Here is a 26,972-nt window from a genome sequence, read left to right as displayed (position 1 = left end):
ATGTATTAGTCGTTGTCATTGATTCTCCTTTTGCAGATCCCTCTCCGCCACCGTCAGTTGAGTGTCCAGTGGGAAAACCAGCGTTGAATGAAAAGCTCAAAGAATTCCCTTGCAAAGATTGCCCCTTCAATACCGAGTGTTATAAAGGCGCTGTCTGTTGTGTCCTATTGTCAGGAAACAGACCACCAGGTGTTTATCCATTGTGTCTCAATCATTGTTTCTGAATGAGATTGTTTGGCACCATAACTATGTTTAACGTGATCGTTCTCTTAAACCAATTCCTTGATTATGAATGATGAAATTGTTGCTGGTGTGTACCTTTCAGGTGCTTGATTGAATATGATAAGTATGACATTGAATGACACAGACGTAAAGATTTACCATATATGATCGGCTTAGAAAAGGATTGAGGTAGACATACATGGTGTCAGTTCCTGGTAGGTGCTGGGACAATCAGACGTGAAGGCCAATCATTCCACATTGTTTTTATTGGTGCACATGGCACACCGCGATGGTTAGAATTCGACTCATTCTCTGTATGCAGCAGGTCCCGCAGGTTCCGTTCGTCCCGCAGGTCCCGTTCGTCCCGCAGGTCCCGTTCGTCCCGCAGGTTCCGTTCGTCCCGCAACCTCCGTCCCACTGGACCCTTGCACACCTGGTGTGAGTTCTACAACGTTTATACCATACTTTCTCAAATTAATATTATTTTACTTACATCCTCTTTGTGGTGTTGTTTGGCATTTGCAAAACACTTGTAACATACAGAACAATAGATATGACGTTACTCTAATAATCTATCCACAAATCTTTTTTATGGTGTCCAGTTGAATGTCAACTGCACAAGGGGTGTCTGTCAACTTGTCGAGGACTGTAGACGACCTGGCTGCCCCGCCGTCCCCACATGCATTGGTAGGTACTGGCACTGACACTACCATGTAATCGTTTGCATTTAGAGGTTATTGAAATCAATGACGACAGAACAGACTCATGGACCTGCCTGATAAAGGTGCTGGTGTCTGTCCCGAAACGTCGCAATGAAGCAATAAGCAAGTTGACAATCAACTGTCTTTAATGTTACATTATTTGGTTTACAAGACAAAGGTGTTTGAAATGATAGCATTCCTCTTATTGCCTTTCGCCAACACAATTAACGGATCAAGAAATATCCACTTTCGTACCTACTTCGCACAAGCACAAACACATACACATTCTCACAGCCCCATGCACAAATACATTCTTGAATGTTTTCAATTCATGTCAGTTTCTCATCTCATAGACCGAGACCCACCACTTCCACCTCCACCTGACGTCTGTCCCGTGGGTACACCTGTACTTGGCGCAGACTTAAAGCAGCTGTATTGTGGCCGCGGAGGGAGAAGATGTCCCGGGAATACTTACTGCGTTATTCATCCCGCGGATAGATATGCTGTATGCTGTTTTGGTTCTGGTCCAGGTATTTCTTAGAATGTTCTTCTAACTGGTATCGGGGCGGTTGGTTACGCCGTCACACCGTGGACCCGAGTTCGATTCCCAACAAGGGTACAATGTGTGACGCCCATTTCTTGTGTCCCCCTCCGTGGTATTGCTGGAATATTGGGTATCAATGTTTTCTTGTAACAGCTATAGTAACATTTAGACAGCAGCTACAGATATCATAATTATAGTATAGGCCCAGTGAAACTGTCGATTCCATTCTGGTTTATCAATACTCCCATTAACTGTCTGAGTTAATTTCAGGGGACATTTATGACACACAAAATGCATTCAGAAGAACTGTATTGAGTTTCATTTTCTCCACCAGCTCAAACAACAGTTCCAATACCAGTGTCAACATCAGCACCAACATCAGCACCAGGACCTGTGGGTCCCTGTGAACCTGGTGTAAGTACACATGTACTTGTCGCACATTAATACCCAAGAATACCATCTTTGATGACGTCTATGATAAGCATATCTAATATTTTGAGACTGCTTTATTAATCATGTTTTCCTTCAATCAGCAGATATTCACACATAACACTTCCTTTGTACACAGGTCAATGTGAACTGTACGAAAGGCGAATGTCGACTGGTGGCCAATTGTGAAAGATGGCCGTGTTTTGCGCACCCAACGTGTGTTGGTATGGTATAATTCCTTTATATTCGTTGTCAGACATTGAATAATCCCCACATTTTTGAAAATATATGTCTTTGTAAAACATTGTTTTGCTCGGTTGTTGATCAGGAGACAGTCATTAATCGTGTATAAATTGTTTTCAAGGATTTCCACACAATTGACCACTCAATTCATAATCTCATACTTATAATACATAATGGAATTTGACGCTTAAATTAAGCAGCAGCTACATCGATGATCTGATATCGTTCTTTGATGGTCAAATAGTCAATTCCATTTCAAAGATTACTCACATTGAGCAAGAAATACCACCGACACCGAATCATCTGTTTCATATTTAGATTTTTGCAGAAGGATTCAGGGTGACTCTCTACGGGACTGTATGACAAGACTCTCCATGATTTTCAAATTTCAAATAGTCAACTTTCCCTTTCTTTATATCGAACAATATCCCAGCATTTCGGGCCTTCATCGTCTACTTTCTTAGACGATTTCAAAAGTTGTTAAGGGTTTATGTTGAAATTCCCTATTTTAACCTGTACAATCGGTTCCCATATTTTAGCTGAACAATTAATTTGTCTCTGCGTGTGTTTGTGACGGGTACCGCCGCCGGGACAGGATGTGCTCACCACTTCGTGAACACCTGGTATCATTACTATAGTATACTGATTCATAAACATATTCTTATGACATTGCCGGAATCGAATAATCTGCTTTTAGCAGAGCTGTCTAATGATTATGAAAAGGGTTGTATTGCTTTCATTCATCTACATTGGGATGTACTTTACTTCATGATCTGAATTCTTGAAAGTAACTCAGTGTCACAACAGACGTTATGCCAGTGTTCATGATCGGAACTTGTCAGAAGTCAATGTACAAGATATCTAGGGTGGGGTCTCTATCGCACCAGACCTGTGTTGTTATCTGCATAAGGACAATATTGGCATCATGATATGAAAACGCCTGTAACACCACATGTGTGTGGCGTTTGATGTGTGCAGCGACATGTGTTTGGTGTCATCACTGGTTTTCAGCGCTCCATTCATATAATTCTTGCTGATATAGGGGGACACGGGTGGCCCAGTCGTCTAAGGCGCCGCAATTTGCTGTGCAGAGTTGCGTACCTTGGGTACGCCAGAAACCTATGATTGTGGATTCGAATCCCGGTTCGCCCCGATTATGTTTCTAGGTTTGTCAGCACCATACCCGTGCTCGCGGGTTTCACAGAAGTGGTAAATGTCTGAGACCTGCATCACTTCGGGCTTTCCTCCCACATTAAGCAGACACGCCGCGATATAACTAGAATACTGTTAAAAGCGGCGTTTAACCCAACTCACTCACTCACTCACTCACTTCACTCACTTTTACGCCCATTGGAATCTGTTTCGGGGGATAATGGACACCGGGCTGTTCCATTCTGACCATACTTGTTCATGCCTATCATTATCGTCGTTTGAAGATAACTTTATTATTCGGAATAGGAGTTCGACTAAACCACTTTCTTCAAGACCGTCCATGTACTAGTATTTCATTTGCACATCATTTGCACATCTACACAACACGCTTCAAACTCTATTATACTGCAGGCACTTTCTGATTTTTAAGTGTCTCTGCAAAGGGAATGTTTCACAAAGTAGTGTTGAAATCATTTAATGGAAAGTTCCAATAACTACATAATAAGGTCACTGGACGCTTGATGGATCAGACACATGGTGGGGCAGACATATTATGGAGCGGACATATGATGGATGTGCTTATTCACAAACCGGAAATGATTAACCTTTCTTTTTATAGTTACAGTTATAGACATAATTAGGAAGCCAAGCTGAATACAGTTTATGTTTCATAAGACCAGTTGATGGGCGATGTCCAAATATGTCCATATAGGAGGACTGTAGCTCGAAGGTGATGCTGTGGAGGCGTACCGATACAAGAGTTTTGACTGTGGTCATCGATGTACACTATGTATTAGTCGTTGTCATTGATTCTCCTTTTGCAGATCCCTCTCCGCCACCGTCAGTTGAGTGTCCAGTGGGAAAACCAGCGTTGAATGAAAAGCTCAAAGAATTCCCTTGCAAAGATTGCCCCTTCAATACCGAGTGTTATAAAGGCGCTGTCTGTTGTGTCCTATTGTCAGGAAACAGACCACCAGGTGTTTATCCATTGTGTCTCAATCATTGTTTCTGAATGAGATTGTTTGGCACCATAACTATGTTTAACGTGATCGTTCTCTTAAACCAATTCCTTGATTATGAATGATGAAATTGTTGCTGGTGTGTACCTTTCAGGTGCTTGATTGAATATGATAAGTATGACATTGAATGACACAGACGTAAAGATTTACCATATATGATCGGCTTAGAAAAGGATTGAGGTAGACATACATGGTGTCAGTTCCTGGTAGGTGCTGGGACAATCAGACGTGAAGGCCAATCATTCCACATTGTTTTTATTGGTGCACATGGCACACCGCGATGGTTAGAATTCGACTCATTCTCTGTATGCAGCAGGTCCCGCAGGTTCCGTTCGTCCCGCAGGTCCCGTTCGTCCCGCAGGTCCCGTTCGTCCCGCAGGTTCCGTTCGTCCCGCAACCTCCGTCCCACTGGACCCTTGCACACCTGGTGTGAGTTCTACAACGTTTATACCATACTTTCTCAAATTAATATTATTTTACTTACATCCTCTTTGTGGTGTTGTTTGGCATTTGCAAAACACTTGTAACATACAGAACAATAGATATGACGTTACTCTAATAATCTATCCACAAATCTTTTTTATGGTGTCCAGTTGAATGTCAACTGCACAAGGGGTGTCTGTCAACTTGTCGAGGACTGTAGACGACCTGGCTGCCCCGCCGTCCCCACATGCATTGGTAGGTACTGGCACTGACACTACCATGTAATCGTTTGCATTTAGAGGTTATTGAAATCAATGACGACAGAACAGACTCATGGACCTGCCTGATAAAGGTGCTGGTGTCTGTCCCGAAACGTCGCAATGAAGCAATAAGCAAGTTGACAATCAACTGTCTTTAATGTTACATTATTTGGTTTACAAGACAAAGGTGTTTGAAATGATAGCATTCCTCTTATTGCCTTTCGCCAACACAATTAACGGATCAAGAAATATCCACTTTCGTACCTACTTCGCACAAGCACAAACACATACACATTCTCACAGCCCCATGCACAAATACATTCTTGAATGTTTTCAATTCATGTCAGTTTCTCATCTCATAGACCGAGACCCACCACTTCCACCTCCACCTGACGTCTGTCCCGTGGGTACACCTGTACTTGGCGCAGACTTAAAGCAGCTGTATTGTGGCCGCGGAGGGAGAAGATGTCCCGGGAATACTTACTGCGTTATTCATCCCGCGGATAGATATGCTGTATGCTGTTTTGGTTCTGGTCCAGGTATCTCTTAGAATGTTCTTCTCACTGGTATCGGGGTAGTTTGATCCATCGCCACGCCGAGGGCCCAGGTTCGATTCCCGACATGAGTAGAATATATGACGTCCATTTCTGGTGTCCCCCGCCCTGATATTGCCGGAATATTACTAAATCGGCGAAAGCCACACTCATCCGCTCACTCCATTGGGTAACGGTGTTTTCTTCTAACAGCTATCAGTTTGTTCTTTTAACAGGTATCAGTAAACTCTTCTAACAGGTGTTCCTGTGATCACTGACCATTGATATGTTGTACAAAAGGAACAATTTCAACAAATATAAAAAGGCTGTCACTATGTGCGATATTTATTTGTATTGTAAAAATGTAATCTATCATTATATATTTCATAGAATGAACTAATGCATTTTCCTCTTGATACTAATCTGTTTAGTATAATCAGACAATGGCAAGGTAACACAATCACATATTTCCCACATTTGCCCCTGGCTACTGAGGATAACTAACTCTTTCTTCTTATTATGTAGGTCCGCAGCCAGCTATACCTACACCCCCACCCCCAACAACGTACCCGTGCACACCTGCCGTGAGTTGCACTTCCGTTCTTCTATGTGCTGTGTCCAAGCTTGACATCCATAATGCATACCGCATGTTACGTACTCTTCCATTAAGTTTGAAAAGCGTAAAAGTGTAAACGTCTTAATATTCCTTGTAAATGTTGCTATTATAAATCATCACTTAAATGCTAATATTCATAATGTGTGCATCCAGGGCCAGAGACCTTCCAGGTTCCATTCCGCATACATTCTCTTCTTTCTTCAGAATATTAACTGCACAGCCGGCGAATGTCGTCTCGTAGCGTATTGCAACGCGGTGCCTTGTGGGAGGACAACGCCAACATGTGTTGGTACGGTATATTCCACATGTCGGGGACGCATGGAACTTTGCAACTTTAATAAGGAATGAGTCAAACGTTGTTTTCACTATTCACAGCCTTCCACGTAACATACCAGATTTCAACATTAGGTTTATGTTTAACAAATACGCGCAGAAACGAAAGAATGTTGTATGAATGTATACTACAACCACCTAACAAATCTGGGTGGTTATATATATATATAAAGAAAGAAACGAAATAGGCAATTTAACCAATCGGTTTCGTGAGCATCTTCTTCATGTCAACCAGGATAGTTCCATAGACCAAATATGTTATTGGCTGAAATAAATATTCATGGTCACTAACCGTAACTGCATATTACTTTCTTATAAAGATGGTTATGGCCCTGGGGCCTCTGTTTGTCTTGTATCAAAGGTGTGTTTCCAAACTTGACGTAATGTTATGATGCCGGAATTGCTCATGGTTCGTGAACATGATTCTGAGGGAGGGGGGGGGGGCAATTTGGGGACATTCCGGAAAATGGAGATGGGGCTCCACCTGCTGCAAACACCTTTCTTGTTGTTCCATGGGATAAAGACGACAGTTAACTTTACTTGTATTGTAATGCCGAGTCCATTGTAATCTCCACTGTCATGACTATTCCAGACTCCTCGCCACCCCCGTCCCGACAATGCCCAGTGGGTAAGCCTGTTCTCACCCCTAGGCTGACGGAGTTCAGATGTTACCCCAGGGTCCGTCTGTGTCCAAGTGACTCATTCTGTCTCAGGGGTCCAGGTGACGAACCAGGAGTATGTTGTTGGGGTAACAGATTACAGCCCACACAAGGTATGTATATCAACATTAATGCTGGATGTGTCTGTCAACCCCAATCTCATGTGTGTATATGAACCCCAATACCAGGGGAGTATATGTAGGTTTTTGGTGATGGAATGGGATAACATTACCTTGTGTAGTTGTTGCAGTGACATTACTGGGGATACGTATAGAATATCTCTCGGGGTGGCATCCTAAAGTACTCATGGAAATGAAAAAAAAATGTTTTGCTGGATTTGATAATCGACACAAAGCATTACGTACATGTACATACGAAATAACAAAACAACTGGAAAAGTACTAGTCTGGATTCGATAGTTTTATCTCAGTGCTCAAAACAAAATGTACTTTACAGGAGGTAATTTGTAGGCACTTTCAACATTCAAAAATAAAACTAAGTCCAAATTAACATGGCAGAAACAGGCTATAGGCATTATGCAAATAAGCCTGGAAAAAAAGTTATCAAAACAACAATAAAAATAACAGCTATGTTTATGTACATAATAATAATGTAAGTTGTTGTTTGAGAAGGGAAAATGTTACTTTTACGTTCTGATATTTTGACGATGATTCACTATCCCACAATGCCACTCACAAATCACTAACTACTGAAAAATCACATGCACGTGGGTTTCAAGCACCTGTTTTCACCTGTCGTCAAGGTGTCATAGGTCATGGACATTCACCTTGATCTACTAATTATAACACCTGGTTATGCTCTGTTTCACAATAGTCTGTTTTGTTCATATTTTTAAACACTTTTACGTGTAAAAAGACATAAAAACCTTTGATACGCTGTATTTGTGCAAAGGCCAAATTAGTACTAATTGAGTTGTTTGAATATTTATATATTTTGTATGTTAAATGCATTTATTTAAAATCTGAGATCGAAAAAACAGGTTTTTTTCAATTCCGTGAGTATTTTAGTTGCCAGTAGGAACCAGTTTACATGTGTCACATCACACAATTCAAGTGATGACATGCCGACTGACAACTTCGTAAGAGTAAGGATTATAGCACTGGCTTAGGATATAAAATAGCCGTAAGCATTCTAAGCACCAAACACTGCTTCCAAACATAGGTGAATAAAACTCTCATGAATGATACCCGACTTACACAGAGCTTACAGCACATGATAAAGGACCATAGACCGGAACGTGGTCACAACACAAACACACACAACACTCTACCTGTTTGAAAATGAACCTGGGGTGGCAGACTGTTGGGAGTGATCAGAAATAGGAGCAGTTGACGGACAGTTTCCTTAGTCTGTGATTCCATACTTGATAGCAAACTTCAGGCGTGCTCCAATGCGGTCGCGGGGGAATGAGGAGCACAACGCCTGAACATGATCAATAATACGACTCGTGTCTCTGAGAGACAAGACCAAGTCTGCTTCCAAAATCAGCTGTTCAGGCCTGTCAGCAATACCTGGTTATCCAACTCCACTATCAGGCTATACAACGCCACTGTCAGGCTATGCAACGCCACTACTAGTTTATGCAACGCCATTATGAGGCTATGCAACGCCACTACCGGGATATGCAACGCCACTACCGGGATATCCAACGCCACTACGAGGCTATGCAACGCCTCTACCAGGGTACCCAACGCCACTGTCAGGCTATGCAACGCCACTACCTGGGTATCCAACGCCACTACCAGGCTATGCAACGCATCTACCAGGGTATCCAACGCCACTGTCAGGCTATGCAACGCCACTACCAGGGTATCCAATGCCACTACCAGGCTATGCACCGCATCTACCAGGGTATCCAACGCCACTACCAGGCTATGCAACGCCACTACCAGGGTATCCAGCGCCACTATCAGGCTATGCAACGCCACTACCAGGGTATCCAACGCCACTACCAGGCTATGCAACGCCACTACCAGGGTATCCAACGCCACTACCAGGCTATGCAACGCATCTACCAGGGTACCCAACGCCACTGTCAGGCTATGCAACGCCACTACCTGGGTATCCAATGCCACTACCAGGCTATGCAACGCATCTACCAGGGTATCCAACGCCACTACCAGGCTATGCAACGCCACTACCAGGGTATCCAGCGCCACTATCAGGCTATGCAACGCCACTACCAGGGTATCCAACGCCACTACCAGGCTATGCAACGCCACTACCAGGGTATCCAACGCCACTACCAGGCTATGCAACGCATCTACCAGGGTACCCAACGCCACTGTCAGGCTATGCAACGCCACTACCTGGGTATCCAATGCCACTACCAGGCTATGCAACGCATCTACCAGGGTATCCAACGCCACTACCAGGCTATGCAACGCCACTACCAGGGTATTCAGCGCCACTATCAGGCTATGCAACGCCACTACCAGGGTATCCAACGCCACTACCAGGCTATGCAACGCATCTACCAGGGTACCCAACGCCACTGTCAGGCTATGCAACGCCACTACCTGGGTATCCAATGCCACTACCAGGCTATGCAACGCCACTACCAGGGTATCCAACGCCACTACCAGGGTATCCAGCGCCACTATCAGGCTATGCAACGCCACTAGCAGGGTATCCAACGCCACTACCAGGCTATGCAACGCCACTACCAGGGTATCCAACGCCACTACCAGGCTATGCAACGCATCTACCAGGGTACCCAACGCCACTGTCAGGCTATGCAACGCCACTACCTGGGTATCCAATGCCACTACCAGGCTATGCAACGCATCTACCAGGGTATCCAACGCCACTACCAGGCTATGCAACGCCACTACCAGGGTATCCAGCGCCACTATCAGGCTATGCAACGCCACTAGCAGGGTATCCAACGCCACTACCAGGCTATGCAACGCCACTACCAGGGTATCCAACGCCACTACCAGGCTATGCAACGCATCTACCAGGGTACCCAACGCCACTGTCAGGCTATGCAACGCCACTACCTGGGTATCCAATGCCACTACCAGGCTATGCAACGCATCTACCAGGGTATCCAACGCCACTACCAGGCTATGCAACGTCACTACCAGGGTATCCAGCGCCACTATCAGGCTATGCAACGCCACTAGCAGGGTATCCAACGCCACTACCAGGCTATGCAACGCCACTACCAGGGTATCCAACGCCACTACCAGGCTATGCAACGCCACTACCAGGGTATTCAGCGCCACTATCAGGCTATGCAACGCCACTACCAGGGTATCCAACGCCTCTACCAGGCTATGCAACGCATCTACCAGGGTACCCAACGTCACTGTCAGGCTATGCAACGCCACTACCTGGGTATCCAATGCCACTACCAGGCTATGCAACGCATCTACCAGGGTATCCAACGCCACTACCAGGGTATCCAGCGCCACTATCAGGCTATGCAACGCCACTAGCAGGGTATCCAACGCCACTACCAGGCTATGCAACGCCACTACCAGGGTATCCAACGCCACTACCAGGCTATGCAACGCCTCTACCAGGGTATCCAACGCCACTACCAGGCTATGCAACGCCACTACCAGGGTATTCAGCGCCACTATCAGGCTATGCAACGCCACTACCAGGGTATCCAACGCCACTACCAGGCTATGCAACGCCAATACTAGGGTATCCAACCCCACTATCAGGTTATGCAACGTCACTATCAGGGTATTAACCGCCACTACCAGGCTATGCGCCACTACTAGGCTATGTAACGCCACTACCAGGGTATCCAACGCCACTGACAGGAACCGCTTGAAAGAAGCTGGTCTTTAATGCCGCCGTCCATTGAGATGAATTTGTCCAACAGCTAATCACAGTGCCAGACACCATGGACAGTGCTCACATGCATTTCGATATAACCTCCACTGTGTAGAGGGACGACTGCGCGTTTTGAGACGCGCTGATGAGAGTCTTGTGACCTTCATATCACAAACGAGGCATATGCAGATTTCTGTGTCGCTGAAATAATGAATGTCCCCCTTTGAGACCCGGCTTAGAACTTGTCTTCAGAAAGACGCTGGAGAGGTTAATGCATTTCGCCGTATCCAAGTTGGGTAGATCGATGGTCATGAAGCCAACTACTGGATCGTCTGATCCAGACTTCATTATTTACAGACCGCCCTCATGTAGTTGGATGCATGCATGTCAAACAGTATTGATGAAATTCTGATCCAGTGATTCGACAGATGGCACAGAGAGTTGGGCCAACTTTTGAATTTCAGCAAGACAACACAAGGCCTCATACTGCCAGACTGATTATTTTTAACCATCACAATATCCGGGTTCTGTCAATGTAGGGTAGATTGTTAGGCAAAGACGATGTCAGGCGGTAACACAGGTCTAGGGCAGACATATGGGCTACATTGTGATTTGTCTACAATTTGGTGTAAGCCCCGTTAAATGAAGATGTTTGCTTTGCCTTTTTTTCACTGAGTCTATTGCAAACTCGAAGAACCGATTTTCCTTTGTAATAGACATAGTATCATTTGATTTGAAGGGAGATATTTATATGTGTGTGTGTGTGTGTGTGTGTGTGTGTGTGTGTCTGTCTGTCTGTGTGTGTGTCTGTCTGTGTGTGTGTGTGTGTGTGTGTGTAATAGCTGACATGTTCCTGGATTATATACTTAGTTCATAGTTAAACATGGTCCCTTTAACATATGTCCAGGATTATACTTATCGTAATTCATGCAACTTCTCCTCCAAAGGCTCAGGCTCAGGCTCAGGCTCAGGTTCCAGCTCCAGTTCCAGCTCAGGGTCAACTTCGGGTTCTGGCTCAGGGTCTGGCTCAGGATCAAGTTCAGGATCGGGTTCAGGATCAAGTTCAGCATCTGGCTCAGGATCAAGTTCAGGGTCTAGCTCAGGATCAAGCTCAGGATCAAGCTCAGGATCAAGTTCAGGATCTGGCTCAGGATCAAGCTCAGGGTCTGGCTCAGGATCAAGTTCTGGGTCTGGCTCAGGATCAAGCTCAGGATCAAGTTCAGGGTCTGGCTCAGGATCAAGTTCAGGGTCTGGCTCAGGGTCTAGTTCAGGATCGGGTTCAGGATCAAGCTCAGGGTCTGGCTCGGGGTCTGGCTCAGGATCAAGCTCAGGATCAAGTTCAGGATCAAGTTCTGGGTCTGGCTCAGGGTCTAGTTCAGGATCAAGCTCAGTATCAAGCTCATGGTCTGGCACAGGATCAATTTCAGGGTCTGGCCCGGGATCTGGCTCAGGATCAAGCTCAGGGTCTGGCTCAGGGTCAAGTTCAGGGTCTGGCTCAGGGTCAAGTTCAGGGTCTGGCTCGGGGTCTAGTTCAGGATCAAGCTCATGGTCTGGCTCAGGATCAAGTTCAGGGTCTGGCTCGGGGTCTGGCTCAGGATCAAGTTCAGGGTCTGGCTCAGGATCAAGCTCATGGACTGGCTCAGGATCAAGCTCATGGTCTGGCTCAGGATCAAGTTCAGGGTCTAGCTCGGGGTCTGGCTCAGGATCAAGTTCAGGGTCTGGCTCAGGTTCTAGTTCAGGATCAAGCTCAGGGTCTACATCTGGGTCACGTTCAGGCTTTGGTTCAGCGTCAGGCTCAGGCACAGGCTCAAGAAAGGGCGCAAGTTATGACACTGATGCAGACTCGGGCTCAGGTAACAGGAAATGCATATTGATTATCTGAACAAAAAAGATCAAAATCAAACATTCTACTAAAACGCATGCACGTGTTTCCGGGCGTAGAGTGAGAAATATTTACCTTTTCGGCTTGCTGACAGGGTTAACATGTTTGGCCAAGACGTGGACAAGACGTCCGACTACATAGCCGCTACATTGGCGACCAACGTGTGTCTGACCACGTTCATATCACATTAGAACAGTACCCAACTGAACGGCTCTGTAGCAGAGATGGCATGCTTACATCTTACCTCGTAACATACGTGACCTCTTTGGTTATGTGGAAAAGGCGTCCGGCAGCGTGTCAGAAGGTCTGTGGTTTGACTCTCGTTACGGCATTTGGACTTTCATGGCCGCTACATATACACATGGCTGTTTAAACACGCAGAAATACTGTAATGTAGTAACGGATGGGATGATTCTTATTTCCTTGTTAGCTCTCTGTACTTTTATTCGCAATATAGTTTCATGATTAGTATTTCTGTAGATAACAGATCCCCTGGCTATCTACCGCAAGACCCATGCACTCCCGGAGTAAGTATGATCATGCAGTTATGTGGTGTCGGATTGGTATATAGCCGTTGTAGCATTTACTCTATAAGTAGAAATATGTGACTTGAGAACAGGTTAGTAGAGACAAGCCTACAAACTACGAATCTCTGTCACGAATTGTGAGCAAAAAGCTGACATGACAATGCTCTATGAACATTACTGAAAACACCATCTCTCGGATGTACCCACGTGTATCTACATCTCATGGTATACCCCTCTTAATTAACATATACACATATACATCATCACATGGGGTAATCACCTGTCTATGTAAACCAGGCCCAAGATGTACCCACATGCACCTACATCTCATGACATACCCCTCTTTATTAACATATACACATATACATCATCACATGGGGTAATCACCTGTCTATGTAAACCAGGCCCAAGAAGTATACCCACATGCACCTACATCTCATGACATACCCCTCTTTATTAACATATACACATATACATCATCACATGGGGTAATCACCTGTCGATGTAAACCAGGCCCAAGATGTATACCCACATGCACCTACATCTCATGACATACCCCTCTTTATTAACATATACACATATACATCATCACATGGGGTAATCACCTGTCTATGTAAACCAGGCCCAAGATGTATACCCACATGCACCTACATCTCATGACATACCCCTCTTTATTAACATATACACATATACATCATCACATGGGGTAATCACCTGTCTATGTAAACCAGGCCCAAGATGTATACCCACATGCACCTACATCTCATGACATACCCCTCTTTATTAACATATACACATATACATCATCACATGGGGTAATCACCTGTCTATGTAAACCAGGCCCAAGATGTTCACCCATATGCACTCCACATACTCTTCACATCCTCTTCGCATACTTTTCACATACTCTTCAGATTCTCTTCACATACCTTCCGCATGCACTCCACACATCCACTCCACATACACTCCATATACACTTCAAATACGTTCCACATCCACCCCTCATCCACTCCGTATCCACTCCACATCCATTCCACATCCACCCCTCATCTATTCCACACCCACCCCTCATCTACTCCACACCCACTCCACATCCATTCCACATCCACCCCTCATCCACTCCGCATCCACTCCACATCCATTCCACATCCACCCCTCATCTACTCCACACCCACTCCAAATCCAATCAGAATCCACTCAGCATCCACTCAACATCCACTCCACATCCACTTCAAGTACCTTACGGGGGCACGGGTGGCCCAGTCGTCTAAGGGGACGTGATTCGCTTTGCAGAGTTGCGTCCCTTAGGTACGCCAGAAACCTATGATTGTGGGTTCGAATTCCGGTTCGCTTATGTTTCTAGGTTTGTCAGCACTATACCCGTGCTTCCTGGTTTCACCGAAGTGGTAAACGTCAGAGACCTGCATCACTTCGGACTTTCCTCCCACATTAAGCTAACACGTTGTGATATAACTAGAATAATGTTAAAAGTGGCATTAAAGCTCAACTCAGTCACTCACTTATTCACTCAAATACGTTCCACATCCTCTCCACATCCACTTTAGGTTCTCTCCACATATCCACTCCATGTTCACTCCACATCCACTCCACATCCACTCCACGTTCACTCCACATCCTCTCCACATCCACTCCACATATCCACTCCACATCCACTCCACATATCCACTCCACATCCACTCCACATATCCTCTCCACATCCACTACACATCCATTCCACATATCCACTCCACATCCACTCCACATATCTACACCGCATATCCTCTCCACATCCACTACACATCCACTCCACATATCCATTCCACATCCTCTCCACATATCCTCTCACATTCACTACACATCCACTCCACATATCCATTCCACATCCACTCCACATATCCTCTCACATCCACTACACATCCACTCCACATATCCACTCCACATCCACTCCACATCCACTCCACATATCCTCTCCACATATCCTCTCCACATCCACTCCACGTCCTCTCCACATATCCACTCCACATCCACTCCACATGAGCCCCACATACACTCCACATACACTCACATACACTCCACATACACACACATATACTCCACATACTCTCCCAATGTGTCGCGAGTTGATCTACGGCCTGTGCGAATGAATATGTCTTCCAGGAACTATTCTTCAAACAAATTTGCATTTTTTGCAAGCTTAACGTACTGATATTGAACCTGGATTCCTTTCCAGCCTGTGTGAGACAGTGTGTTTTATTTCTTGACAGCTCTACATCAACTGCACAGCGGGCACCTGTCAACTCACGGCATGGTGCTTATACAACTTCTGCCCCGCAGTGCCGACCTGTGTTGGTTAGTTCATTGTCAAGTCAGCCATTCATATATTCATATATTTCCTTTTAAAGTTATATTTGTGTTATATACTGTAACATACTGTAACACATCCCTAGTATGTGGATTTACCTTTGTTTTCTGGCGATCTATAGCCCGGTTTTATAGTGTACTGTTTTTATTAGTAGTGATATTCTAATGCCCAAATACCAGTTAAAATATAATCTGTGATAATCCAGATATTGTATTATCCATTGTCGACATGTTGTGTCACATCGGCAGAAAACTCACTCATTCACTCAAATATGCAGTGTTGTCAGTTCACATATCATCGTCAGTGTATATGATCTATTGTACATGACTTATAAGTGTGCGGTGTGTTATGCTGATATCTCCAGGTCATTGTTCTGCTGCAGGGAAATAGTCACTAAGAACCCCATGCAACTACCTTCAAACAAATTGTTGGTCAAAATATCTAAGAAGTTAGCAGCTTGTTTCAACTCTTCATTCACACGTCTTATGCTTTTCGTTCTTGATGCAAATATCCTCTCCAGCTTACTATTTCCTCAGTTCTTCAATGTGTAACCAATGTGTAAATGCCCGTTGTTCCCCGGCAGAATATTGCTAGTATATTTCTAAAAGAGGCATAAAATAAACTCACTCACTCACTCACTCACACACTCAAACATGTAACCAACCCAATACCTAAACAACGCAATGTGTCACCAATGTTCTTCCTTTGCCTTATACTATCTATAACCATCATCTAAGCCTCATGCACTCATCTGTGTATATTGTATTCAATTTACATTAATAATCAATGGATGTGATATACCGATTCCATGACTGATATAAACCCGTGAAGATAGGTCTTCAGCAACCCATTCTAGCCGTAAAAGGTGACTATGCTTATCGTAAAAGGCGACTAACAGGATCGGGTGGTCAGGCTCGCTGACTTGGTTGATTCATGTCATCGATCCCAATTGCGTGGATCGATCCTCATGATATTAATCACCGGATTGACTGATCCAGACTCGATTATTTACAGACCGCCGTCATATAGCTGGAATATTGCTGAGTGCGTCGTTAAACGCACCAACCAACCAACCAACCATGACTGATATGACTAACCTGCTTTATACAATATTGCTGTCAGAATAAATACGAAACATAAATCAGCCAAGATTATACAAGAAGTTTTGTTGTTGTTTTCCATCAGGGTATGAGTTGTGTCCCGTCAGCATTATTCTATATCATTTGTGTCTTTGGATTCCACAGACCCATCGCCTGATGCCAGCGGGGAATGTCCAGTTGGTCTACCGGCTTTGAACTACTTTAATAAAGAAGTCTCCTGCAGAACCAACTTACAGTGTCCCAGTAATACCTACTGTAAAAGCCCTGGTATATGTTGTTACCGTGGACCGATAGCTAGACCTCGAAGTTCAAGATATTTGGCTAACTATCTTAAACGTGGACGCTCAGGTAACCGTGGTTTAAGTCAGCTATATAGGAAAGTGAGGTCGCAGTGTCCTTAATACTGTATGTTGGCATGTCACATAAGAATACTCAATATCGAAAATTCATTCAGTGATGTTCCATCTTATCGTCTTTGTATAATATTATCTTTGTGTGTCATTTTATGTGTATTGTGTGTTATCTTTGGCAGTTATCTCATCATCACTGTGTGTCATCTCATCATCTTTGTGTGTCATCTCATCATCTGTGTGTCATCTCACCATCTGTGTGTGTCATCTCATCATCACTGTGTGTCATCTCATCATCTCATCATCTGTGTGTGTCATCTCACCATATGTGTGTCATCTCAACATCTGTGTGTCATCTCATCATCTGTGTGTGTCATCTCATCATCTCATCATCTGTGTGTGTCATCTCACCATATGTGTGTCATCTCACCATCTGCGTGTTTCATCTCATCATCTATGTGTTTCATCTCATCATCTGTGTATGTCATCTCATCATCTGTGTGTCATCTCATCATCTGTGTGTCATCTCATTATCTGTGTGTGTCATCTCATCATCTCATCCTCTGTGTGTCATCTCATCATCTGTGTATGTCATCTCACCATATGTGTGTCATATCATCATCCGCATGTGTCATTTCATCATCTGTGTGTCATCTCATCATCTGTGTGTATCATCTCATCATCTGTGTGTCATCTCATCATCTGTGTGTGTCGACTCACTATCTATGTGTGTCATCTCATCATCTGTGTGTGTCATCTATCTATCTGCGTGTGTCATCTCATCACCTGTGTGTGTCATCTAACTATCTGTGTGTGTCATCTCATCATCTGTGTGTGTCATCTCATCATCCGCGTGTGTCATCTCATCATCTGTGTGTGTCATCTCACCATCTGCGTGTGTCATCTAACTATCTGTGTGTGTCATCTCATCACCTGTGTGTGTCATCTAACTATCTGTGTGTGCCATCTCATTACCTGTGTTTGTCATCTAACTATCTGTGTGTGTCATCTCATCACCTGTGTGTGTCATCTCACTGTCTGTGTGTGTCATCTAACTATCTGTGTGTGTCATCTCATCACCTGTGTGTGTCATCTCAGTGTCACTGTCTATCATCACAAAATCAAATAACTTTCCGATGTTTCTTTTTTGCAGGCAAAAGATTGCAGAAGCCAGGAAGTTGTCCCGCGGTGAGGCCAGGCTGGGCGGGGTCATGTGGTGTCGAGTGCTTCTGTGATAACGACTGCCGGGGCAATCTGAAATGCTGCAGCAATGGGTGTGGTCGCACATGCCAGAAGCCCTGCTTTGACTAGAGACTGTATTAAAATAATTTGCAAAAACATACATAATAACTATCAACATTTCAAAAGTGCCATAGGTTCTTATTTTGGAGTGGTTTGCTTGTTGATGTTGACACTGGAGGTAAACATTCTGTTGTGGGTGCATGTTCCTTATTACGCAAGACGCACAGCAGGATCAGAGTGGCATGGGCACATCTTGTGTCAGTCATGTGTCTCATAGTCTTACTATTCCCAAACAAGTGTCACTCTCGTGTCACTGGAGTTTCTGGTTCATCGATCACGTGATTGTCTGGTTTGTTTACAGGCTGACGTGGCATGGCAGGAGTACTGCTGTGCTGCAAATTTTGTATGGAAATTGTACGAATGGCGGGTGCTACCGGTTGGGCAGGGCATGCTTACCCATTTCGCGATCACCTGGTGACATCACTGTGTGTCAGTGGTCCATTCATATAATTTCCACAGAGTTTTGCCCTTTACGCCAAGTGGAATCTGTATCAGCAGACAGTCAAGGCTGGTTGCAGTCTTTTGCATTTGACAATTTATATTCCTAATGATATGACATACTCTGACAAGCTTATGGTGTCAACATGGCATGTATAGTACTCAGTCCTAATTTCCTCATCTAATATCCTGTAATTATCACGTAGGTGCGATGTGAGACATTATAAACAAAATAAACACGCAGAGCTTACCACAGAAATCAGTTCGCACTGTCCCGAGTTGGGAAATCAGTAAATGAACGACCCCGAACAAAGAACAATCAATAAATTATTTTGAAGTTTACAATACAAAAGTCCACACAATGGGTGTAATAGGTTTCAGCTGCAATAAGTAACAGACCCTATAGTTAATGTCTGTGCACTCACGAATGTTCCTATTACAGTGGGGGCGGTCGCGTAGCCTAGTTGTTAAAGCGTTCGCTCGTCACGTCGAAGACCCCGGTTAGATTCCCGACATGGGTACAATGTGTGAAGCCCATTTCTGGTGTCCCTCGTCGTGATGTTGCTTGAATATTGCTAAAACCGGCGTACAACTCACTCACTCCTGTTACAGTGACTGTCGACTGGCGTGAAGGGGGACGCGGTCTTCCTTCTTGAATCGCGAATAGTGTTGGAAGCTGGCAGGAATTCCATTGGCAAGAAGAGATAAGAAACTAAGGCCAACCGCCCTCTTGTCGCTCTGGTACAGGTACAGCCAGCCTTCTAGACACTGTAACGTCACGACACTTCTCGAACGATCAAGCCTGTCGCGTTTATATATGCAACAAGGGCGGATAACTTTAGTGAGTGAGTGAGTGAGTGAGTAAGAATGGTTTTACGCCGCTTTAGCAATATTCCAGCAATATCACGGCGGGGGACACCAGAACGGATAACTCTAACACAAAGCCAACCTGAAAAGCTTCTCACACTGCTGTTGACTGATGTTGGTTGTTAATAGCAGTTCAACCATTTGTTGACTCGGAGACATTACCATAAATAAATTAATAACAGTTCCTGCCGCCACTAATCTTACTTAAACGAAGCACATTGCTATCCCGGAGGTGTATTTATCCGGTCGATGTCACAGGGTGCCGTCTGGATAAACGAGTTTACACTAATGTATGGGAATCCGCCATATTTCAGTAAAGTAAGTCATCGAATCTTGAACAGAAAATCCAGTGATCGGTCTCACGCCACAAGTAACACCAAAAACCAGTAGGTGACGCTTGAATTGCCTTTGCATGTATTTGTGACGGGTGCCATGGGGTAAGATACGCTTACATTTTCACGAACACCTGGTATCTTCAGTACTTGATAGTCATTCATAAAAAACACATGTTTATGATATAGTCGGAAACATACAATGGATACTTATTATGGAAAGGAATTTGTCTTTTTGTATTCTGTATGTTACTGTTCAGAAGGTATACCCGCACCAATGAAGAGAAACACAGAGTGAAATATATAAGGCGATATAAAACTATATCTGAGCTATAGGGGACAGGGATGGCCTAGTCGTCTGAGGCACCGCAATTCTATGTGAAGAGTTGTGTCCCTTGGCAACGCCAAGCAGCTGTGGTTGTGGGCTCGAACCCTGTTCGCCCCGGCTTTATTTCTATGTTTGTCTGTAGAAGACCCGTGCTTGTGGGTTTCACTAAAGCGGTAAATGTATCTCCATCACGTCGGGCTTTCCTCCCACATCCAGATCTCATGTCATGATATAACTGAAATACTGTTCAAATCGGCGTTAAACCAATTCACTCACACATATGCTATTTCTTTCATCGAGATGCATATTGGATATGTAAGGTTTTCAAATCGCAATATGAACTTCACTTGGGACAATGAAGTCTTTTCCTCTCGTGTCACATCCCCTTAATTCTGTACATTTAACATTCGCAGATTTACCCCCACCATTTTTAGAAAAAAAAAATACTAATCATGTTTAGGGAAAAGAATCTGGTAACCGAATCATATGGTGACACGGTTTCAGCAAATATAACCATTTTATGACGGCATTTTGCCTCACAAACGCCAATTGTCACCTTCTTTACTATTATCTATTATTTTTCAATTAAGATATACCTTTATTTGTACTGCCAATCCCTCTTATCAAATCAGTTCTATCACGGGGATAAAGGGGGGGGGGGGGGGGGGGGGGGGGGAATTATGTGAGCAAATGTAATCTAACCTGAGACGCCCAAAGAAAGTTTCTTTAAAGCAAAGTGTCTGTTCATGACACATGTCAACTGCCAAGTACCTGCCAGCAACGCTTATCGCCGCCAGGTCTCTCAGCAGGAGAGTAAGTGCACCTTGCCTTATAAAACGATGCAATCTGTTTATGTGTTTTGTCTAGACATGTTACACGTGAGTCTGTACGAGGCAGACTTTAGGGTGCATGTCGAAAATAAGGAAATATCAGCACTTCAGATGTCATTTCCGGTCGTCCTTGGCACGTCGCTGGTGACGTCTCAGAACTGGGAACGTCACGGAACGTATTTCCCTCAGGCCAAATAGAGGCAAAACATTACAGTAACACCCTATCAACGTTTAGAAGTACGAGATTCCTGCACATGAACCGGTTATGTCATAAGCATGTATTTATGAATCACTATTAATCAGTAAAGAAAACAGATGTTCGCGAACACGTGGTGTCACTACTATTTGTTAGTGTTTCATAAACATATGATCATGATATAATCGGAATCGCACAATCGACTTTGCTTTATGCAGAGATTCTTGTTAGATATGGAGAGGGATTTGTCGCTTTAGTTATCTACATCAACAAACATGTGACAGAGATTGTCACTATCACTGTATGCCTGTCTAATTCGGGCCACTTTTGTAGCTCTCGTGTAAGGTTCAAAATTAACTTTATAATAGGTACATCTTTCAGAGTGTTTGATGATCAGATTATTCAAATGTTGTTCAAAATTAGCTTAACGTTTAACCGAAAATAAATTTTCTCATGGAGGTCAATATGTGAGAACACATTGCAAATGTAGCTCTGTCGATTTTGAAAAAGTACTACCAACTTCATTTTTTGGGAATAGTAACGGATTAACACAAAGAGTATCCACACCCGCATTTCGTCACAAAGTCATCTTCAAAGTCCAAATCATCGCGAACATCATGCTACCACACATAGGGTCACAACGGCCAAACATCGGCCAAAACAGAAAGTGCATATGTTGAGAGTGATTCAGGCCGGGGTAAGTCAATACTAATGTACTGATGTTGTCACTTAATACAGGCTGCGCTACATGAAAACGGTGTAGTTGTTCTCACCGGCAAGGCCTCAAATAACATAACTATAACAGATGAACATCTCTACAGTAATCATTTGATCAATTAAAGCGACAAAAAACATTACCATAATCACAGGAAATCTCTGCTTCCAGAATCCTTTGTACGTACCATACGATTCTGACCATAACATTCACGAAAAGATGCGCATATGCGGCCCAGTCGGTGGCACCCGTCACAAACACATTAAAAGGCAGTCCAAATGTTCACATAAAACAACACGGGACCATATGGTACAAGTCATAATAGGGAACTGCTTCGGACATTTGTGTCCTCATGTCTACCATGAAACGTTTAGAAAGCTTTACTTGACCGTTGCAGCCGCAAACAACGTTTGAGTCGAATGACGCTCTTTGAAAACTTCTTGGTCAGAGCATGCTCAATTGAAGCTGATTAGTTGAGAAATGTACACACCAAGGGCTGGAGCTGCTGGGATAGTGCTCAACATATAGGGAAAGTTGAAATCACCCCTCTTGTCATTTAGAGTGACAAAAGGCTCTCCACAAGGCTGTATTACAATAAGTATGAACCCTTGCTAAAGAATGTTGTTAAATCTGAACATTTGGTCCGTCTTTTTTTCAGGTGAACAATTAACTTGCCTTGCATGTGCTTGCAAAGAGTGCCATTGGCAGGCGGTAAACGCTGGCTTTTTCGCGTACGCGTGGTGTCATCACTATTTGATAGTGACTAACAAACACATGATACAGTTGTAGTCGTACAATGGACTCTGCGTTTAGAAGATATTTCTGAGGATTATGGAAAGGGTTTTGTCGCTTTTATTTCTATTAATGACTCCATGGCAAATGGTTGAAAATATCTTGCCAAATAAACCATATGGTTGCACTGCTACGGTTTATGGAAGATCTGTCAGGGTGTTGCTATGTGAGGCGTGTTGTGAAGATGAATCTGCTGTGTCTACCTGTTCCCTTTCACAGAGAAGTTCAGCACAATGTTTGTTGAAATATTTACATAGGAAACAGTTTTGCTTTTACAAAATGGATTCTGTTAAGACATGGGTTATATCTTTCCAAGGACGGAAGGATACTTTTGGAATGATGTAAAATATAAACCAATTTCAAAGTCAAACCCCGAAAGAGAAGAAGCGTTGATGGTGTCTGTGAGCATGCGCCTGTTTATTGTCTAGTTCGGGCAACAGACAGTGAACCTGTCAGCCGGGTCGGCGTTACAGTACCTTGGCAGCACAGAGCAGGTCACCTTGGCGCGTCCACGCCCACAAAACAACGGGGTTCTTTCATCACCACTCATCAGTGGATCCCTGCCATCGGGGCACAACTTGATATCTGAAACAGACCCAAATTATTTCGGAGGACGAGTAACTAAACACATTGATGTCATCATGATCTCTAACACATCCAAATACACAAACTTGAAAAAAAAAAAATTTCACACTGAAGAACAACATTCGATATTTTCATAAAACATCCGTGCCTTTTAGAACAGGTACTGTTTCTCACTAAAGAAGATCTGTGGCATTCAGCACTTGATTGCTGTAGCAGGTTGTTTTATGAATAAAAATATTATAGCTCTATCAGCACCATGCGTATGGCAAAGGTGAATGAATATCGTCTTAAGCCGCTTTGGGCAATATTCCCGGAATCATTGTTGAGGGGGGGTTGGATTGGGCTTCACCCATTGTACCCAAATGAGCAAGTGGGGAATCGAACTCGGAATTTCGGCGTGCTGAGCGAAGGCTTTAACCTTGCAATTAATTGATTTTCCGTGAATGATTAAATTAATTTTAAGTTCCAGATAACTATACTTTACAGGTACACACGCGGCGTTCTTCATGCGCACATCATGTCAATTGCAATGAATAGGAGAATAGCATAGGTTTCTATAAATGTGAACATTTTCCATGGCCGACAAATGAGGTATTGCTGTAACAAACTGAATGAAAATACATGATAGCAGCTGTGGCGACATAAAACAACATGCAGGTGAAGTGGAACACACAGCACAATCAAAGTTCATAAGGCCTGTGCTTAAGATGAAGCCTGAGTCAGAGTACATGGTATGCTGAAAGATCACAAGGGAACACACATTGCCCATCCCCTGATGCCCCGGGGGTCACGGCAAAAATAACACATTTGGAAGTAGATCAACGAAACACACATAATACAGAATTTGCCTACCAGTATAAAATACACATATTGAGTGTGTGGGGATCGGCCAAGGTCTATGTGCAGATATCAGATATCTCAACAACCTGATTCCAAAAACAGATAAACGTTCGAAATGACATGTTAATTTCTTGAACCAAACTTAACATGTCGCGTACACGTGACGATCCGGGTTAGAATAGGTCTTCGGCAACCCGTGCTTGCCGTAAGAAGCGACAAAAGGATGGATGGTCTAAACATACTATTGCATTCACAAACAGGGCAGCCTGGTTCTAACTTTAACTCAAGCGGGCAGTGTCTTATTAAATCAGCAACATTGTTATGTTTTGATTGTAAAACAGTCCTTTTAGAATACATGTATACATAAACCCCAACAAAATGCAAAAGAAATATCTTCCGGTCTTAGGCATGTGGAGTTCGTCCCAGAAGGGTACGGTGCCCCACAAATCTTACTTGGTGTGTATCTGTATGCAAAGAATCGTGTTAAGGGTAAATCGATCGAACGTGCCGAGGCAGTACTACTGTCAGGAATTTTGATATGGCCACAACCATCCTCCTTGTGATGAGAGAGTTATATTTTTTCACCAACACATTCTTACAATGTTCAAGAGAAGAAACCGCGCCGATGCAGCAAATCTACAATGATGACATCAACCACCAAGACCAAGACATAGTTTCTCATCTAGCATGAGTGAGTGAGTGAGTTTGGTTTTAACAGTATTCCAGTTATATCACGGCGTGTTAGCTTAATGTCAGAGGAAAGCCCGAAGTGATGCATGTCTGAGATGTTTACCACTTAGGTGAAACACACGAGCACAGGTATAGTGCTTACAAACCTGGAAACATAATCGAGGCGAAAAGGGATTCAAACTCACAATCATAGGTTTCTGGCGTGCCCAAGGAACAAAAGTCTGCACAGCGGAGTGTGACACCCGTGCCCCGTCATCTAGCGTTTTCAGTTCCTGACAAAGAAAAGTAAACATCCAAGCCTTTCCCCAGACAACAGCTGACGTCGTGCTCGAAAACCAATGACCTATTTCTCAAGATGGCAGACGTTTCCCATTATTCAGTGACGGTGAAGAAGATAAGATCTGAGCGTTTTCGTGAGATGACCAGCTTAAAGTACTACAAGCATCTGATGCAATCTACATTGATGGCACTTTTCCATTTTCCCCCCAATTGTGGAATCAGCACAGCATAATTCATGCATTACATGGTACTACTGTGTATCCGTTGGTGTTTGTGATGGTTCCAGACCACAGGGGAACATGACTGACCACCGGGGAACATGACTGAGGCCAACTATCATTCAGACAAGGAGTCAGGTACCACTCAAGCTGCCACAGAAACGTTTCCACAAGTTGAAGTTAAAGGCTCATTCTTTCCCAATTATACCCAGGTTATATGAAGAAAGACAAGAATTGGATTCAGGAATGGATACGAAGACCTGCTGGATTACTAATACTACCCAATCTCAGTGTTCATGATGCATGGCTCAAAGCCATAAATGACACGCCTGGAAGTCGATGGTGTGACGCCATGAACGACTGTCGTAGCGACGTGGGTAGATGAGGATGCTCGCTTTACAATAACCATTTTGGAACCAGCACTTTACTATAGGACCAAGGATAAACAATCTGGAAGGTTCCATTCAAGACTGAACCGTTCCATGCACCATCATCATCCGAACGTGTTCACATCATTGTGGAGCACATCAAGAAGATTGAGATGTCAGAAAGATCCAAAGTCAGTCAGATGGACATGTGAGCTGCCCCTCCTCCCAGGACGTGTATACAAAGAGACTGAAAACCGACTGATTAAAGGAAGGGTTGATAATGGCCAGAAAACTCCTGTTGACATTTACTTAGATAAGTTGAATTGTACACTGTCAGTGATCCATGTTGTCCAAATTGTACAGACTGTATAGTATGATGTCAGTCCAGTGTATTTTCCTTTTATGTATAATAACCAGTAAATGCTAAATTCTCAAGCCAAACTTTTGTCGTTCTGTTGGTGGATCATACCATTATGACTGCAACAGGTGAAGGGCAAGAGATTAGTTTGTGCACAAGATCATTACGTATACCATTGTCATTATAAGTGGTTTGTGTTATGGGAGGTCTGTGTTTTGGAAGAACACCTGAACTATTGCTGAGTACGGCGTTTAATAACAAACAAACAAAACAAAATCTATGCACCGTACTGAAGAGACGCTGTGTGCACACATGTCTAGAACAAAAAGGGAATGATCTGTGGAACCATCGCTAAAACACAATACACATGCGATGAGAATGAAGACCTATTACATTGAATAATACGTTTGCTTAAAAGACATAAGTAAGAATGTATTCAACCTCCGTCTTCTATTATAAGAACGAGAAAACAATTTTCGTAATTATGAATATAAATGTCAATGTAAGAGAATAACTGGTCTTGATTATCCGCCAGAACAGATTCCATTTGACATAAAGGGTAAAATTGCTGTGAAAAATATACGAATGACACCCTAAAAATATCTGCCAAAAGCACCGTCCATTGTAGGATTCCGAGTTTATAATATGCAGGCGTTTATGAATCAC

The 26,972-nt window shown here is 43.7% G+C and overlaps 1 protein-coding gene across 1 annotated transcript in view; it reads left to right on the top strand.

The window, feature by feature from the left end:
* Nucleotides 1-18,479, top strand: part of LOC139475708 (uncharacterized) — a 54,916-nt gene extending 36,437 nt beyond the window's left edge. Inside the window, exons 20-37 of the mRNA XM_071258896.1 lie at nt 37-114; nt 1,367-1,453; nt 1,784-1,881; nt 2,036-2,120; nt 4,116-4,268; nt 4,654-4,739; nt 4,904-4,988; nt 5,356-5,532; nt 6,052-6,110; nt 6,347-6,431; nt 7,068-7,247; nt 8,163-8,239; nt 8,754-9,741; nt 11,895-12,800; nt 13,310-13,356; nt 15,621-15,705; nt 16,963-17,166; nt 18,322-18,479. Of these exons, the coding sequence (XP_071114997.1) occupies nt 37-114; nt 1,367-1,453; nt 1,784-1,881; nt 2,036-2,120; nt 4,116-4,268; nt 4,654-4,739; nt 4,904-4,988; nt 5,356-5,532; nt 6,052-6,110; nt 6,347-6,431; nt 7,068-7,247; nt 8,163-8,239; nt 8,754-9,741; nt 11,895-12,800; nt 13,310-13,356; nt 15,621-15,705; nt 16,963-17,166; nt 18,322-18,479 (3,638 nt within the window). The remainder of the gene's footprint in view (nt 1-36; nt 115-1,366; nt 1,454-1,783; nt 1,882-2,035; nt 2,121-4,115; nt 4,269-4,653; nt 4,740-4,903; nt 4,989-5,355; nt 5,533-6,051; nt 6,111-6,346; nt 6,432-7,067; nt 7,248-8,162; nt 8,240-8,753; nt 9,742-11,894; nt 12,801-13,309; nt 13,357-15,620; nt 15,706-16,962; nt 17,167-18,321) is intronic.
* The last annotated feature ends 8,493 nt before the right edge of the window (nt 18,480-26,972 follow it).

The sequence above is a fragment of the Haliotis cracherodii genome, unplaced genomic scaffold (genome assembly GCF_022045235.1).
Source record: "Haliotis cracherodii isolate W230 unplaced genomic scaffold, xgHalCrac1.p SCAF_3, whole genome shotgun sequence".
NCBI lineage: Eukaryota > Metazoa > Mollusca > Gastropoda > Lepetellida > Haliotidae > Haliotis > Haliotis cracherodii.
The sequence above is the reverse complement of the archived record's forward strand: the minus strand, read 5'-3'. Positions and strand labels throughout refer to the sequence as shown.